At 35.7% G+C, this 17,785-nt stretch overlaps 3 protein-coding genes across 3 annotated transcripts; all 3 read right to left on the bottom strand.

Annotated features, from left to right (window-relative positions):
* Positions 1 to 1,789: 1,789 nt before the first annotated feature.
* On the bottom strand, positions 1,790 to 5,705 carry LOC126796075 (serine/threonine-protein kinase/endoribonuclease IRE1b). Its single transcript, XM_050522838.1, has 6 exons — positions 5,531 to 5,705; positions 5,236 to 5,455; positions 3,719 to 5,097; positions 3,048 to 3,220; positions 2,606 to 2,852; positions 1,790 to 2,351 (listed from the first exon to the last, which is right to left on the bottom strand). The coding sequence occupies exons 1-6, from the start codon at positions 5,650 to 5,652 to the stop codon at positions 1,901 to 1,903; spliced, it is 2,592 nt and encodes an 863-aa protein (XP_050378795.1). The 5' UTR covers positions 5,653 to 5,705; the 3' UTR covers positions 1,790 to 1,900.
* Positions 5,706 to 9,131: 3,426 nt separating this feature from the next.
* Positions 9,132 to 11,942, bottom strand: LOC126793883 (glyceraldehyde-3-phosphate dehydrogenase B, chloroplastic). Its single transcript, XM_050520511.1, has 9 exons — positions 11,790 to 11,942; positions 11,555 to 11,668; positions 11,074 to 11,235; positions 10,806 to 10,973; positions 10,547 to 10,707; positions 10,341 to 10,402; positions 10,206 to 10,255; positions 9,639 to 10,045; positions 9,132 to 9,455 (listed from the first exon to the last, which is right to left on the bottom strand). The coding sequence occupies exons 1-9, from the start codon at positions 11,886 to 11,888 to the stop codon at positions 9,320 to 9,322; spliced, it is 1,359 nt and encodes a 452-aa protein (XP_050376468.1). The 5' UTR covers positions 11,889 to 11,942; the 3' UTR covers positions 9,132 to 9,319.
* Positions 11,943 to 12,545: 603 nt separating this feature from the next.
* LOC126795321 (uncharacterized) lies at positions 12,546 to 16,356 on the bottom strand. Its single transcript, XM_050522166.1, has 5 exons — positions 16,175 to 16,356; positions 15,701 to 15,824; positions 14,816 to 14,912; positions 13,191 to 13,277; positions 12,546 to 12,899 (listed from the first exon to the last, which is right to left on the bottom strand). Exons 1-5 carry the CDS (start codon positions 16,218 to 16,220, stop codon positions 12,765 to 12,767), a joined length of 489 nt encoding a protein of 162 aa, XP_050378123.1. The 5' UTR covers positions 16,221 to 16,356; the 3' UTR covers positions 12,546 to 12,764.
* Between the last annotated feature and the right edge of the window lie 1,429 nt (positions 16,357 to 17,785).

Consider the following 17,785-nt stretch of genomic DNA (forward strand, 5'->3'; position numbering starts at 1 on the left):
GATTCAATAATTATCAACCAATCTCTGTCATTCTCGTAGTTGGTATATTTTTGAATAATTCCTAAATTAGCATATTTCATTTTCAAGGACATACTCTTTTAATACTATTAATCTATTTTTTATTGTGTTTATTTTTATCAGTTATTCATATTTAAATAATATTTCTTTTATCACTATGAAGAGGGACTCAGATTCTCTGATCATAAACCTCTCCTCATATTACCTCATGATAGGATCTAAGCCATTGATTCTAAATGGAAGGCTGTGATTTACTTCACTTTATTTTCAGATCTCTCTCTCTCTCTCTCTCTCTCAATTTTCAGTGACTATGTTCAGAAAAAACTGGCGATCAGGTTTTCTGATTTTGTTTCATCAATTTCTTTTTGTCGCATTCAAAATGTAATCATCAAAATTGATTACAATTTTTTTTTATTTCAATTTGAATTAAAGTCACTCAAACTCCATTGTCTCCGCAACACAACCATACTAGTGGACAGTGGTTTTATGTCCTCCTCCTTATAGACTTATAGTAGTCTCGGTCACTTCATCATATTCATAATCTTGTTAGAGAGAAAACGGGATATAATTAAGTGATCGGTGATCACTTCATCATTAAACCGCAACAAAGGCCAAAAAATAATTAGTAATCAGCATACTACTACTGGGTTTATTCTCTGAAGATATAAACATGAAATCCCAAAGGGTCCGTGCAAATCTAGAATTTAGTTCACCATGGATTGAACATATGATCAATTGATCACGGTCCTGTGTCTTGCACAGCCTTAATTATCAAAGGTTTGGTACACCCATGTCCCAAACCGACGCTTGTTTTCTGGAATCATCCATGGAGAGAGAGAGAGAGAGATGGCGGGAATTTGAGTAAGAGAATGAGATAGACGAAAACATCTATGCATCTCTGTAATAAAATGAAGGAAATCATAGCCTTTTATTTAGAATCAAAGACTTGGATTCTCTTATGAGGTAATATGAGGAGAGGTTTATGAGCATAGGATCCGAGTGTGAATACCACATGACAGTACCAGACGGAACAAATAATTGTATTACAATAGGTTTTCTATTTGATGTACAATTGAAATTTTTTAATACTTATCTAAAATGCATTTTGTTGTCATCTATAAATAGAAGCATATTAAAATACACATCTTATAAATCTCTCTACTTTATCTATTATTCTCATGAAAAGAAAAGTACGTTGTGCCTCGTGTAATCAACCTGAAGCTCGTGTCATCTAATTCTTCCGTGTTATTTCTCCTCTATTTTCCTTAACTAGAAGGTTTTTGGCCTCATGATAATCGGCATCTTCCTTGAGATCTCCTAACATCAAAAACCTCTTTGTTAAGAAAGTAAGGAGAAAGTTTGTCAACGAAAAATTAGATGATTCGGACTTTAGCTTGATTAAACGAGAGTCAGCAGACTTTCGCTCTTCTACAATTGTTGTTCCTCAGAACCTGTCACGATGTAAGTGAATCAAGCAAGTTATGATAATAATGTGACATACTATTAACTAAATCCTTACCTAAATTTATTTTTGAGAAACATTTGAAATTGCTCTTCGGTTGATGTGAGATTGAAGGGGCGGTACATGTCATTTTCAAATTCGTTGGTGCGTTGAGATTTCAGAAAAAAAAAACACTTTGTCTGGTCAAATTTTGGGATTTGCCAAACTTGAATGCATATGCTACGAAGAACAGTTGGGAAGGAGAGTGCGAATGAGCAAAAACCATAGAGCGGTATTGGAGAATACATCTAGAGTTCTAGACAATTTATGACAAGTAGGCTTTTTTTTTTAATATACTGTTACACTAGCAAGTACAATACATTCTCAATTACAAAAGTAACTTGAGTCATAGAGATGAAGCTTATACAGTGAGGTGGCAACTTAGACCGGATTACCTTTGATATATTTACGCAAAAAATCCTCCTCTTTGCAGTACTTGTACAACACTTTATACACCTCGATTAGTAATTTAGGAAATCGACTTGAAAAATAATTGTCGAAGCCCTCAGGAACTGTCCCCAATAATTCCTGGATCTCTTGGGGGAGTTCTCTGTAGTGATTTAACTTGTTCCTAATTACACGCAGCAAGTCACGGATGCTGTCAAACTTGTACCGCCTGTAGCGACCAATGTTATTGAGGAACGCAGGTTCCATCTTTTCATCCCACTTCCCATTTAGAGCAACTGCTGCAGTACTTTCTAATGAACTAAAGAGTTGGGATCCAGTCTCCCTATCCTCCAATTCAACCCGATCACTAGCATCGCGCAGAAATGAAAGTCTTGTCTCAGAATTCCAGAAAAGGGGATGATGCAACACGTCCACAGCTGTTGGTCTAGCAATATATAAAATTCACATCATCAACTTCACCAACTAAATACTCAAATTCAAGATATCAGGCACCTATATAATAGAGAGCAGAGAGAATATTTTGATGATGATAAGTGTTCAAACATATGACTCGGTGTGTGCCATTGTTGTGGTGTTGTTGAGAGGGGGGGGGGGGGGAGAGATACTGCACGAAGCTCTAGGTGACTGAAAATGGTGGAACCACTAAACTACGGTATATCCATCTCAAAAGAACCTTACCTCATGTCAGGGTTGGGATCCAATAGACGAGTAAAGAGATCCACTGCTTCTGGTATATTCTCTACCAAGAATAGGTCTTTCCGATCATTCACTATATTCACATCACGCTCGATACTATCCCCGTAAGGGTGTTTACCTCCAGTCAGACAGAAAAAAAGGAGACAACCTAAACTAAATAAATCAACTGCACGTGTTTGGCGCTGATGAAGAAGTTGTTCAGGTGCTTGCCAACCTGAACTCCCATAACCTGCAATCAACAACATATAAATATTAGTGCATATTTAGAACACAAACACACACACACACACACACAAATTATGAAAACCTAAAACCAAACGGCAACAGAAAACAAATAGAAAGAAAATTACCAACTCATTGAACCAGCACTAGTATAAATCTGAATTAATAAACATCAATGATTCAAAAAGTTTCCAATGATTACCAGTAGCATGCAGGGTAATGGACGATTTGTCCCCTTGAAGGCGTTTGCTGATACCCATATCTGAAAGCTTAGCGTGTAACGACTTGCCTTTGATAATCAAAACATTCTGAGGCTTTAGATCTCGGTGTATAATTCCAAGTTCATGCAAATGGGCAAGTCCAGAAACAAGATCTCTGCATATATAATAGTACCGTCAAATTCTTAACTAACTTTTTGAACTATTAAAAAGTAAATGAGCATTAGTGAAAGCAACATAAAGAAGACAATCCAACAATAAAGAGCCCAACATACATTGAATGAAATTGAAAATGTCAATTCAGATATGTAATGTGAATGATTCCGCGAATGTAAGTTGCTGGAATTTTGTGACTTTAAATAGAGATCTGTTAAATAAGAATATTTCTATAAAAAATTTATCACAATCCCTAAGTCCAGTACCAGAACTCCTCTAAACTACAGAAAATGTGGTTGAGAACTAACAATCCTAATCCCAAAGGGCACGCGGACCAAGTTTGTGATGAATGCATAGTACCTTGCTCAGTATTTTACCACTTACGATAGGATTTGTGTTGGTATTAATAATAGTACTGAAGAGATTCAATCAATGTTTATAACACAAAAACAAGACATTCAAATTGATAATTTTTTTTTCTGAGAGACATCACACTAACCTCATTAGTTCTAGCATCTGAGGTGAAGGGTAACCATTTGTCTTCCATAATTCAACATTCTTGTTCTTACCCATGATTGCCTGCAATTGAATGTGATACTCGGCCAAAAAGTGAGGATCCTCATCCTTGTTGATGATTTGGCCTTGAAAGGACTCCGAGTGATAATAAATCAGGTCATTTAAGCTACATGAGCAGCGCTCCAAGGACAGATAGACAAAATCTTGATCATGCTCTACGCCATACCAGCGAACAATATTTGGATGTTGATCAGACGCAATAAGATTCTGAATCTCTTTCAAAGCTACATCATGATGAGTTCGTACGAGGCGTTTGACAGCTACAGGACGACCATCATAAATTCCCTCAAGTACAACAGTACCGTTACTCCCTTTAGCAATTTCATTACTGGAAACAAGTAACTTGCCAATTCTGCGTCCCTCTGTTGATGAGGTCAATAGCATTTTTGTTTCATTTAATTCCCCATGTGCAGGTCCATGAGATTCACCATACTTAAATTCATATGACATATTTCTTGCATCTCTCTCATAACTGTTATTCTTCTTATTATTTCCCAATCTTCGAGTCTTCTTCTTTTTGGGAGCCCCAGCTTGCACTTTAGGTTCCTCAGCCACCACTTTGGGTTTACGTTGTTTTCCAGTCAGAGAGCGGAAGACATATCCCAGAATGGATAATATGGTGAGAAGAAGTACAAAAAGAGATTGTATGGGGAAGTGAGTAATAGATTCAGCCACTGAGCTTTTACCGACCTCTCTACCGGGGAGAGCCAAGATCCTAGAGTCCACAAGCTCATGAGACGGCAAAGCAAGCATTTCTCTGCCTTCGTTATTGAGAAGAGGAAGAGCCAGATGATTGTCATGAGGACCTTCCAGTGGGAGAGGTTTGCCTCCATAATACCCATCAGTTAGGCCGTCAATTACAGAACGAGAGTTTACCGAGCTAGGATACGGAACCCTAATGACCACAGGCTTCTCCTTGAGATAAGGCACTGTCGAATTAGCAATGAGCCTGTCCTCTAAACCAAGCCCATTTCCAATCTTAGGATATCGAAATTGAGCATCAAACTCTGCAGTTTCCAATTTCCACAAAAGATCCCCCTCCACTGTACAATGCTGCAGCGTGTAATCCGTTCTCTCAAGATAAAGCACCAGTCCAGACGTTTCCAACCCCTCGGCACCACCGCGCTCCACACCCAAGCCATCCGAACCAATTCTATCACCCAATTTAAAACTACGAATCACTTCTCCGGTCACAGCATTAACAGCAAACACAGTGGTCTTCTTCGACCCCAACGTGACCCCTCCATCCTCCGAAACTACAGGAGTACTAGCCACATATTCTCTAACACTGGACGACAGTTTCTACAGCAGCAATGCACACCAACAAAAGCCACTATTAAGTATTAACTACCTAAAAACTCTCAACTTTACATAAAAATCTTGACCACAAAATCGCCTCGTAAACATTCGAAAACTTGATAAAAAATTGAGCTGACTAACCTTTCTCCCGTCGCTGTTGCTGTGCCTATAGAGAGCCCAGTCTTCACCAACGTCAACGAAAAAGTGATCATCGCTCCTGCAGTTGTTGAAGAAGGAAACATTCTGATACGAAGAATGAATTCTTGGGCCGGACGACAAGGCCCACTCGATCTCCATCGTCTTGGGGTTCACAGAGACGACCTTCCCGTCCAATGTGACCAGCAGCGCTCCATTATTCCCACTGCCGTCAAGTCTCAGAAATCAAGAAACTAGAGAAATGAAGGAGAACGAAAAAGGAGTAAAGGTCAGAACTTACAGTGCAGGAGGGAGGAGAGAGCTGTAGAGCTGAAGAGCGCCGCCGCCGGAGTCTGGGTCGGCGGAGACGATGGAGCTGATTAAGGGAGCGAAAAGGAGAAGGAAGATTACGGATCGTCCCATTTGATTCGGGAATCTAGGGTTCGGGGAATTTGGGGATTTAGGGAATTGTGCGGATCAAGTTTGGGGGAAGACAGCTACAATAAACGCACGCGGGGGTTTTGTTGTTTGACTTTTTTTGAAGGGTAAATCAACCAATAGTATTAAATTATTCTTCATTCTAATTTTTATTACTTCAAATTTAAAAACGATCGTATTATTATCTCAAATTTGTATTTCAAATTAATTTTAATTCATTTAATCAATTAACACCGTTAATAACTTTATTTTTAACAATTTTTAATGACATTTTCGTCACTTTATTTTTCACTGATTTCACTTAGTTTATAGCTAACATTTTATACCATTCAAATTATCCAATTGTTATATAAGCATTTTCTTTTGTTTTTGAAAAACATTTAAATGTTTATGATCAATGGTCTAAATAGCGGTTATCAGCATCATATCGGTTTTGTAAAATAATGATATAACATAGATATATCAGATTATATCAGATTTATCGTTTTTGCTAGTTTTTAATTAAATTTAATATATTTATTAACATATACTTCAAAATATACCAATAAACTTGAGAAAATTAAAACTTATAGTTCAAAATGTACCCAATAAACTTCATAAAAGAAAAAAATTTGATTGTTTTGACAATTAAAATACATAAATAATTTTAATTAATAAAAATAGGTGCTTAAAGGATAAATTGAAGTGATCATTCATCATAAATTCCCTCGTCATCGAATGTTATCAACGATTCTTTCATTGTCTTTAATTTTTTTTTCAAAACGACATGGTTTTAAAAAAAACAAAAAAAAACATTGATATATCGCATTTTGACTTAATTTATCGGATTGACTGATATAATTGAATTATCGTTTCGTTTTATAAAAATCAAAGATATATCGGGGATATATCACCAATATATCCCTATATTTAGAATATTGCCTATGATAGAGTTTTTGAGTATATTATTATAACAATATGGTTGTTAGTTGATGGACATATACAATATGAAATATAAGCTAGTTTATTTTGTAATTGCGAACTTTAGCTTGTTTGTAATAGTTATGGTAAATAAAAAATACTTATTAATTTTATAATAAAATGATATTAATTAATTAACTTGGTTTTAAAAATAGAAGTTGAAATTTGAGGAAAATGAAAGATGAAATGGAAAAATAATGAAGTGACGAAAATGCCCTTAAAAATTGGTGGGAAATGAAGCCACAAACGGTGTTAATTGATGGATAAAATAGACACTTGAAGTATTAATGCAATAGTTTTCAAATGTGAAGTACTAAAAGTTAGAATAACTAATAATTGAAGTACCATTTGTAGAATTCTCCCTTATTTGAAAGCCGCGTGGTGTAGCTCGCTTTCTAAGTTAATAAACTGTGGGATGTTATTCCGGTATCAGTAACTATCGAGGTAGAGAGCAATCATACATATGTTAAAAATCATAGTTACATTAGCAAGAGGAGGATTCAATGCACCACGGTGCTCCGATGAATAGTTATATAGTATCAAGACGATCTCGGTCGTTAGATGCTACTAGTTTGACGCAAAAATGTGAACATGAATACATGATCACATCACATTCACTTGCACAATGGAGAAGGATCGTTTAAACCTCTATCAACATTAGGACGAGATAGTTAAGGTATGTGTATGTACTAGTGTTTTTTTTCCCTGTTATTGATACTCATCCTGAATTGACTAAAAACTTGTGTCAACTTACTAGAGCGGCGGAAAATGATGGATGGATTGAGTTTTGAGAAACCTTCAGAAGCGTGTTGCTCCTAACAGGTTTTCTTTAAGTTAATTTTAAGAGAGAGTTTTCCGAAATTCTTTATCTTTAGTCTTTCATTTTGTAGTTGGGCCGGATGATCATCCAATATGGTTGTACAAGCTTCGTAGATTAGTACACCCACATGCTTAAACCCTTTTCGGGCTAGATGAACCTGACAAGAATCTTAGAATCTGTGTAAGTTTAGGGTCCTAACTGGTTCTAATAGAAAGGAGTCTCGACGAGCAACGTAAACCTGTCACACCTAATAGAGCCAGTTCGCTGGCACTGGTTTTAGTCACTACTTATTGCTCGTTAAGGGGGGGTGTATTGAATCAAGAGTCTGTGGGATTGTGTTGTATTTTAAGAATTCTTTAAAATCGGCAGGTATTCAATCACGATTTTAAAAATTCCTTTAGAATCTTGAGGTATTCAATCATGATTTATAAAAATCATACGAAACCGGGTGGTATTCGAAACTCCAGCGATTTTGGATGATTTATCAGAGGGTTGATTTCAATTGATTTCAAGGGATTCTAAAGGGTTTGGTATAAATACCAAAGCCTATCAGAAATCACAAGATAAGTGGTCTGATTTCACAAACACGGCGACACTGCAGCTTCATTTCCTCTGCGACTTCTCTCCTCTCTTCCACCCAAGGAATTTCCAGCCATCTACGGTCATTTTCGACTGTCTCCAACCGTCATGGATCTCATTTCGTTATTTTCAGGTAAAATCTACTTCACAGATAAGTCTTGTTTGTGTTTTTAGATCTGCCATTGTTTGTAGAACATTCAACTTCATCCTACCAAATGATATTTCTCTCTAATTCGATGGGTCCTCTTCCCTTATGACTTGTATTATGAATTTTAAGTCATGGGTGGTATGAAATTTGGATTAATTAACATTTGAGTTCTTGTGGTTACAGATTTGTGGCAAGTTCTTGTATTCGTTAATCTTCTAATAACCTTCATATCTCAATGTAGTTGAAATTGATGTCCTTCTGTCAATGTAGTTTGATTAAGAGATACCCTTTGTCTATTTTCAGTAATTTGATTGTTGTTAGCGTATTGAGGTTCAGTTTGTGGATTTTAGATCAATTGGGACTTTGGAGGCACTATTTTCATCTAAATCGTTCAAACGTCTATCATTTTTAGGAGGCCTGAAGATATCAATGAAAAGCCACCTTTTATCAGGGATGCACTTGAGAAGATGAAGCCTTTAAAAGCCACCACTGGCATAAGTGAACATCGACTCTAAAAGTATTTTGATAACAGTTGTATGTTCAGACAATCCTTCATGTAAACATATTACATTTAATAGAGAAAAACAAAATCAAGTCATGCTTCATATACAATAAGAACTCCACATTCTAGGCTTTAGTTGGTGAAATCTTGTACATCCACCAAAAATTTTATTATTGTTCAATGTACATGGGTCTTGGATGGGATATCTGACCAAATGACTGAAAAGATTTGTGTCCCAATTTTTATGTGAGAATTTTGATTTATAAATATGTAGTTCAATCATTTCTCATGTAGACATAAATCAAGATACATCACACGTCTAAGACCGTGTTAAAGAAGAATGATCCCACATTTAAAAAAACACATAAAATATAACTTGTGAGTCAATGAATCATTGACTTTTATCCATACAATGGTGAATCACGGGTCATGTAAGTTTTCTTACAAATTATTGTGAAAAAGCCCCATTTTGTTTGTATCGGTTTTGATTGTACATTTGAGTTCTCACCAATAAAGAACAAATTTATTTGCCTCGGTCGTGATTACAAAATAAGCATTTCCTGATAAACAATATACTGCTGAGCCCCGGCTCCTATACAATTAGCCATATATATATATATATATATATATATATATATATAATCTAAGCTTCATAGACTTTGCACTCTTCATCAGCAGGGTTATCCTTGCAGAAATCCTCCAACGGGTCTCCGCTTCCCTCTACCGGTGTCCCTGGCCACTTGCTTGCAACCAAATGTGCCAAATCCACAACCCTTTGGCTGCAAATTACATAACAAACAATCCATTTCGTCAGATCAAGATTCAATTAACATTGTCACTTCACTTGAGCAAATAGCATATCTGATGTGTATTAATGTATAAAGTGAGCCAGATGAAGCCATGAAGGTGCAATACAACAGTAGTTTTCGTTTCTTTTTTCTAGTACCAATGAGTGAGCTCACCTGTATCCCCATTCATTGTCGTACCAGGCCACAACCTTGACCATATCATCACCCATGACCATGGTCAAGGAAGCATCAATGGTGGAGGAAACATCGGTGCACCTGAAGTCTACAGACACAAGAGGAACGTCACAGACTGCCAATATGCCCTTCAATGGCCCATCAGCTGCCTTTCTGAAGGCTCCATTGACATCTTCTGCTGTAATGCCCTTCTTTGCAACATTAATAACAAGGTCGACTACTGAGACGTTAGGTGTTGGCACACGGAGAGCAATGCCATTGAGCTTGCCTTTGAGCTGAGGCAGCACTAGAGATACTGCCTTAGCTGCACCAGTGCTTGTGGGCACTATGTTCAGTGCTGCTGCCCTTGCTCTCCTCAAGTCCCTGTGTGAAGCATCCAATAGTCTCTGCATACACACACAATAGGCCAGGTCATATATAAATTAGTGTGTCATCTTCTCCACTATGTAATGAAATATTGATGCCAAGATGAAATTAAATTTACAACAGATTAAATCAATTGTTTCATTTTAAACATTTTTTCATGAATGAAGAAACTTTTTTTACCTGGTCTCCGGTGTAGGAATGAGTTGTTGTCATGGTTCCCTTCACAATACCTGCAAGTTGTCATTAGAAACAAATGATTAGTTGTTGGACTCCTTGAGTTAAATTAAATTCATGCTGCTACAGATGTCTGCTTACCGAATTCTTCATCGAGGACCTTCACAAAAGGAGCCAGACAATTTGTGGTGCAAGAAGCATTGCTGCAAGCAAACAAAGACACAGAACGGAAAGATTTATACCAGCAGAAGTGGTATTATAGTTATAAATATATAATGAGTCGATTAACTAAAGCAATGTTCTAATATTCAGATTTGATGTGCTTCTTTCCACTTGAGAATACTGACCTTACGATGTCTGCGACGCTATGGCCATAATCTTTTTCATTTACTCCAACAACATAGGTAGGAATATCGGCACCTTTTGCGGGAGCTGTAATGATAACTTTCTTAGCACCAGCTTGGATGTGTTTGCCAGCACCAGGGCCATCAACAAAGACTCCTGTTCCCTATAGGTTATGCAAATCTGATATAAGGAACTATGATTTTCGGTACTATTGAAACTACTTGACTTTTCTCTGAGTGATCAAGTATAGCAGTCATTTACCTCAATAACAATGTCAATGCCCATCTCAGCCCATGGAAGCTTCAGGGGGTCTCTGTTAGAGACAACCTTGATAGGCTTACCATCAACGCTGATAGTTTCATTGTCCACTATTTTTACATCTGCTTTGAAAGTACCCAGCATAGAATCGTATTTGAGCAAGTGGGAAGCCTGCATTTAATAATACTCAAAGTCAGTATTAAAAATGGAATTGATCTTACTAATCAGAATTCTCCAAAACCATCTTAACTATATTCTTAGTCTTACTTACATTCTTGACACCACCACTGTCATTGACAACAATGACCTCAAGGGGCGAGTCCTTCCGACCATGCCAGCAACGCAGAAAGTTCCTGCCAATACGTCCAAATCCGTTGATTGCCACCTTTAATTTGGCCACTGTTTCTCCCTTAACAGGAGCAGATCCTGAAGTCTGATATGCAAAAAAGAAAACAGAAGTTTTAAGCATCAAACTAACGTTGGAGAAAATCTACCCTACAGAACTTGGAGCACAAGCATCAAAACGTAATTCTGTACATAGGATATAGTTAAGCTTTAGAACTGCTTTGCTAATGCTACTTTTTTACTCTTAAATGATCATTTGAAGCTTCAAAATATTCTCCAATTTAGAAGCTTTATAACAGCAAAATTCCTTAACGAAATGTAAAATTTGATAATTTCCATAGAATTATAGATGAACACAAGCATACACAGCATATTTGCGTATATCAGCTAATGGAGAAGCGCTATACCTTGGGAGTGAGTTGAGCAGCCACAGCATCAAAGAATGATGCCTCCCTACCATTGCTTGCATAGGTCAAACATGAACTGGATCTCAAGCCAGAGAATTCAGCAACTTCCAGCCTCTGCAGAGCCAAAAAGACAAAAGCATTCTTATATAATGCAACGAAGATATATCATCAGATACATAAAGCAAGCTAAAAGAAGATGATTATGTTGAAGACATAGAGAGCAAGAGAGTGACACCTTGGAGAAGCATTGAGCGCGAAAAGAGTGGGAGGCCTTGGTGGGAAGCCTGGTGTTGGCTGGGATTCTTGAAGAAGCTAGAGCTGCGTGGGAGGCCATGGTTTGTAACTAAAGCTTGACGAGTGACTTCTAAACTTATATAAAAAGTTTGTATCTTTAATCCTCAACATTACCTTCTTTAAAGTTATGGTAGCCGTTGAATTATAGGAACCAGTGGTTAGCAACTTAGCATAGTATAGGAAGTAGATATATAAGATAAGATCATGTTCTTATGTATGGGGTTCCATAATATGAACCACAGATTATCCCCCTCATTCATTTTTCCTGGAATGCCCTTCCAAATGGGGATGTCAAATTATATAGAGGTAATGTGCCGAAAAAAAAAAAAATATATATATATATATAGAGAGAGAGAGAGAGAGAGAGAGAGAGAGAGAGAGAGAGGTAACAAAGTGTCACATATCCAATGATGACCTATCCCATGATGACCTATCCAAAACCCAAATGCAAGAGGTTTTGCCATAGCCGAGACTACTGGCTCAAATAAAAACATGGTGGATGGTGCAGACTGCTTCAACTCAATGAGATTATCATTATCTCCCACATTTCACCCAACAGAGACAAAATGTCAAGTCTCAAAGCTTGAAGCAGCCCCACCACAACAGCACCGGCTTTTCAGCGAGGCTGAGATTGAACTGAGCACAAAATCACTTTTAATGTTATATAAATTGGGCTAAGAAAGAAAGAAACGGTCGATTATATCACTCAAAACTATATATCATGACAAATCTTTGATAACGTTAATAGGCTACATTGCAGCTGAAAGAAATATGGTTGTCAATGGTGTCCAAGTATTAGAGGTACAGTTACACAGACCATAGTAAGGTCCCTCACATCAAAAGAAGACAACTGCTCTTGTTATTAAGGAGAAAAGGGGTACACTGAAATTAGTGAAAAACGTCTATCAGAGCGATCTCATAGGGCAGCTTCAACTTCATCTCCGTTCACATGCACTTCATCTGGGTCCTCTTTGGTTTGGAGCTGACCAGAAACCCCATCAATAGCAGAGTTCAGCTGTGCAATCTTCTCAGCCAGTATTTTTCGTGTTTTCTGTGAAGAATAAAAAATAATGCGACTTAGAAGAGGAAAGCACTGTGGATTAGAAACATGACAGCCATCTATTTTCAACAATTTAAGATTTGGGCCATTTGGCACGTAATGCTTGTTAAGAGAGTGGATCAAAACTGAAACATCACTTTGCCAAAACAGCATAAGTGCAATTTCAGTAACTCATGAATTAGTGAACAACTTGTGGCAAAGCAAACAGCATAAGCCCGTTTGAAGTATCACTGCAAGTGATAATGAAAAGATAAGGTAAACCAGGCAAGAGCTATTTCTCACCTCCACTTCTTTTTCTTCATCATATAAGAAATTGGGAAGCTTTCTCATCAATTCCTTTCGGTCAGCTCCAGCGAGTGTTTTACTGATCTGTTGTATATTTAATAAGTGAGAAAATATTCATTGGTTTAGTGCATGGGGATATAAATAATGAAATAAAGTAACTTCATGGCAACAAACAGATAACACCGCATCAAGCCATCAACAATTCCGTAATGTTGAGGTACACCGTACACCAGTGAAGATATACATACATTTAGAATTGGAACTCATTTGCCACGAGCCCACGACATGTAAACATTGAACAATTGATAACAATCAACAATTGTGCTATCAAAATTGTAATGGCAATTAAACAATTGTTGAGATCATGGATATTTCTAGAACAATTTGACTTTCTTTTTTAAGCCACGTACTTCTATCTACATGGGTTGTATATAACCAGGACACATGATTTTAAGAAACTTAATAGTGTATATTTTGGGTAGAGAAACTTGGACCTATCTGCCAAATTTTGACATGTATAAGCATTTGTATCCTGTAAGTAGGGATCCAACAAAGAACAAAAAAAGAAAAAAAAACAGCCAAAGCAATGACAGCGTGTATATTTGCTCAAAGAAGCATATCAAAGTCATGAAGTTTGGAATATGTTTGGTTGCCGAGAATAAGATGCATAACTGCAGAAACAAGAGGGAGGAAGGCAGTAATTGAGATTAATATAAAATGTTAATAATCTCACTTGTACATATTACAGCTGGTCGTTTGCAACAAGTCTGATTGTGATTTTAGTAATAGTTTAAGCCATTTTCATCTTAGTACAGAGAACATTTAGATGTCAGACATTGACTATGGAATCATCCATTATTCTAGGCTAAATTTTATTGGTGAGTTATCTGGATAATAAGAAAGGCACGACTCTGGCATAGTTCATGGGCATCTAAGAGCACTCGTAGTTTTTTCATTTCACTGCCAAAGCAGCAAAGATGACAGCTGCTTCTCTAACCATATGGCTGAGAAAGATATATAGAAGATACTGGACCAAAATAAGCTACATAGATTAAATGCATACAATAAATCTGTTATTATTACGCCAAAGAGTCAGTTTATAATAGCCACACCACACATGTTGAATTTGATGCTATCTGAAACACAAATCACATATAGCAAAGCAACTTGCTGATAAGTTCACAAAAGGCAGTTTCACCAGAGACATTTTAGCTGCTAAAAAAAGCTTAAAGAGTTAGCGATTAACACATTAAGCAGCAAAGTACATTTACAAACTATTAATGTGTTATTTGTTACTTGTTATTTTGTAGGGTTCTCTTCACCTACTCAATGAATTTTCTGCCCAGTTGTGCTCAATGGACATTGCATCCAAGTCACAGTGGATATTTGAAGTTCATTTATTATCCACGCTGTATCCTAAAATCTAGGGAAGTTGAGCACAAGTGCACAACTGAGCAAGAAATAGATCAAGTAGCTGAACAAGACTCACTGTAATGAATTGATAGAAATCTTAGACCTGATTTGGAACATCAAAATTCTACTATTGCATTTCCATGCACATGTAATATAATGATTATACGAGCATTTGCAGGAAGAAAAATGTACTCGTTGAAAATGACAACCTGAGGAGCATATACACAACCCAGAGTGCCAACTATGAGTCCTCCCAAAACAAAGCCACTGATAAAGATGCTTCCACTGTTTGACCTCCCACCATCACTGTCATTACACAAGCAGAGACTGAGATTACAATACCATTGCATATCGTAATATTGCCACACACAAAAAAAGTACCACCGCCAACTGACACCTCAGAAATCAAAATAGGATCAAGTACATTCATATAGAAGCCTCGTGATAAATCAATAGTTTGTACAGATATTGTGCAATTCAGGAAGGCAAAAAATAGACTCATAATTAGTCGCAGTCCATAACTTTGTTTCCCTTAATTTATCAAATGCTTTATATAGATAATTACAATTCTGAGTTAGTTGAGCTATAAGAGGTCTTATACTAAACAAATAGTAAATCACAACAAAGACATAAGAAAGTATGATTTTTGTTGTGTAAATTAATTGTTAAATGACTGCCATCATAAGCATATGAAAGCTACATTTATCGTAATCCACATTATATGCTTTTAATGGCAGCAAGAACATTCTAAGAGGATCAAACTAAAAAGAAAAAACAGATCTTATGGATTCATAACATATCAGCCAACAGTCTTGCTGCAAGTTTATTTTACTCTCAGAATGACTCTCAATTTGTATGTACTACTAGTGTCAACATTTTTAACTTGTGATAAACAAGACCGTCAAGTTTTATATTATCATGTCCTGTAACCCAAAACCCCATATCCTATATTTCAGAACTCAACTAAACAACTCAAGCTCAGAGCAATTAAACCAGTAGCTGCCACTTGGTTTACTATATACCACAAGCACGCCGTAATCATAAATAAGGCGAAAAAATGCATAAGGATCAGCAAGGTAGGACAAAGATAGTACCTGTATGAGGCTTGAACAGCAAAAGACCTCTTGGAGCTCGAAAATTGAACTTTACCGGCACGGTTTGTATAGAGTGACAAGTTCTTAAACCCGAGACATTGTTGGGATTGCTTCAGAGAAGATCCTAGTATATAACATTCAAAATGATAGTCAGATTATATTCCAAAATCTTACTGCTATAGAATATGACTAATTACATTAAACTCCATAGTAGCTATTATCATAGTTGCACATTAAACCCTAAACTCGACTGGGAATCAAATGTGAGGGATATCCACATGAAAAGACTAATTAAAAAATCAAAATAAAATCTTTGATAACCTAATAAACAATCTTTTTAATCATCAGCTGAAACTCAGAAACAGTTGCATGAAAGAACATTGATTCAAAGGAACATAAATCAGAGACAAGGATTGACAAAAATGAGCAACGAATCGAAGAACCCAGTTTGAGTTAGATCAAGAGGGAAATTACCAGAAGAAAACCGGAGAGAAGTCAGCGAATTGGAAATAGCAGTCATCGTTTCAAGGAAGGAGTTTGCAGTTTGGAACAAAGAAGGTGGAACAGAGTTTGGAGTCTTGGGGAAGAGAAGAGTTTAAACTGTTTAATGGGTTCGGTAATACTTATGCTGTGCCTTGTTTTTATATCCCAATTCCGAAGCTCGATTGAAACCTGTTTAGAACTTTAGATATTTATTTCAAAAAGATACAATCGCACAGAAAATATTAATGCATCACACAAAGTCACAGACCACCGGTTATATTCTCAAAGACTCAAACTCATCTCAAAGAGATTTGTAAAGCACCAACATGAATAGATAGGAAAATTCTAATTTACATCGATGTATGTTATACATCTCAAGTTCAACGATCGATATTGTTTTGTGAATGTGGTCAGAAAAATAATATCAATTGTCAAACGTCGGATGTAGAATGTATAGTATACATTGATGTATAGATTAACTCGAATAGATATGTATTTTTCTGTTATCTCTATTATGAGAAGTTTTAAATACACACTTATAAACTCTTGATACACACCATTATTATTCAATAATTCAAATAATATTTTGCATGTATGTTGAATAATCAAAATCGGTACATGTAATAATTCATAAAATTAAATTATCAAAACTAATAATTTATTTTTAGAGAAACAATTAAAATAAGAAAATTTACATAAAAATTTAAATTAATATATATTTTGATTGAAAATTAAGTGGGAGATTCAAACAATTAATTCATTCCTTAATTTTCACAGAAAAATATTATTTCTATTTTTAGAGTCTCAAACAAAGTAATTCATGAAAAAGAATTATGATTTTTTATCTTTCATTAAATTTCATCTTCATACATTCTTAAAATATAAATGTTCATCTTCTTCAAACAATCAATTCATCTATTTCTCTTATATATATATATATCATATCCATATTGAAGCTTCACTATGAAATTACTGAGTTAAGTTTTAATTTTGACACACTTTTCGGTCAAACGTTTTCACCATAAGTGATTCAATATTTAGGTATGTTATTTAAGATTATCTCTACAAAGTTTCATCTTATTTTCGACAATGGTTTGAGCTTTAAAAATTGAGATTTACACGAACGGTTCATGTTGAACAAGTTTAATTCATTCATTGATTTAGTCTACTTTCGATACCTTAACGATGTATGAATTTGATAAAATTTTGTAGAGCTGGTCTTGAATAACATACCTAAATTATTGTATTGCTTATGATGAAAATATTTGACCGAAAAGTGTACTAAAATTAGAACTTCACTCATTAATTTCAGAGTGAAACTTCACTTTGGATAGACACTATATATATATATATATATATATATATTCTTCATGTTGTTTATTATTTTTATGGTTAAAGAATTTGAAAAAAAAACAATTGCAATCTATAATGATTCGTAAGAACAAACAAGAATCGATATAAACATTTATACGAAGTTAATATATATATATATATTATATTAATATACTAATCACTGTAAAAAGTAGCATTGTATATCAAATAATGACATATTTTGTGATTTTTTAATTCAAGGGTATTTTAGGTTTTTTATGTGGTATATTT

This window comes from Argentina anserina, chromosome 5, assembly GCF_933775445.1.
Source record: "Argentina anserina chromosome 5, drPotAnse1.1, whole genome shotgun sequence".
NCBI lineage: Eukaryota > Viridiplantae > Streptophyta > Magnoliopsida > Rosales > Rosaceae > Argentina > Argentina anserina.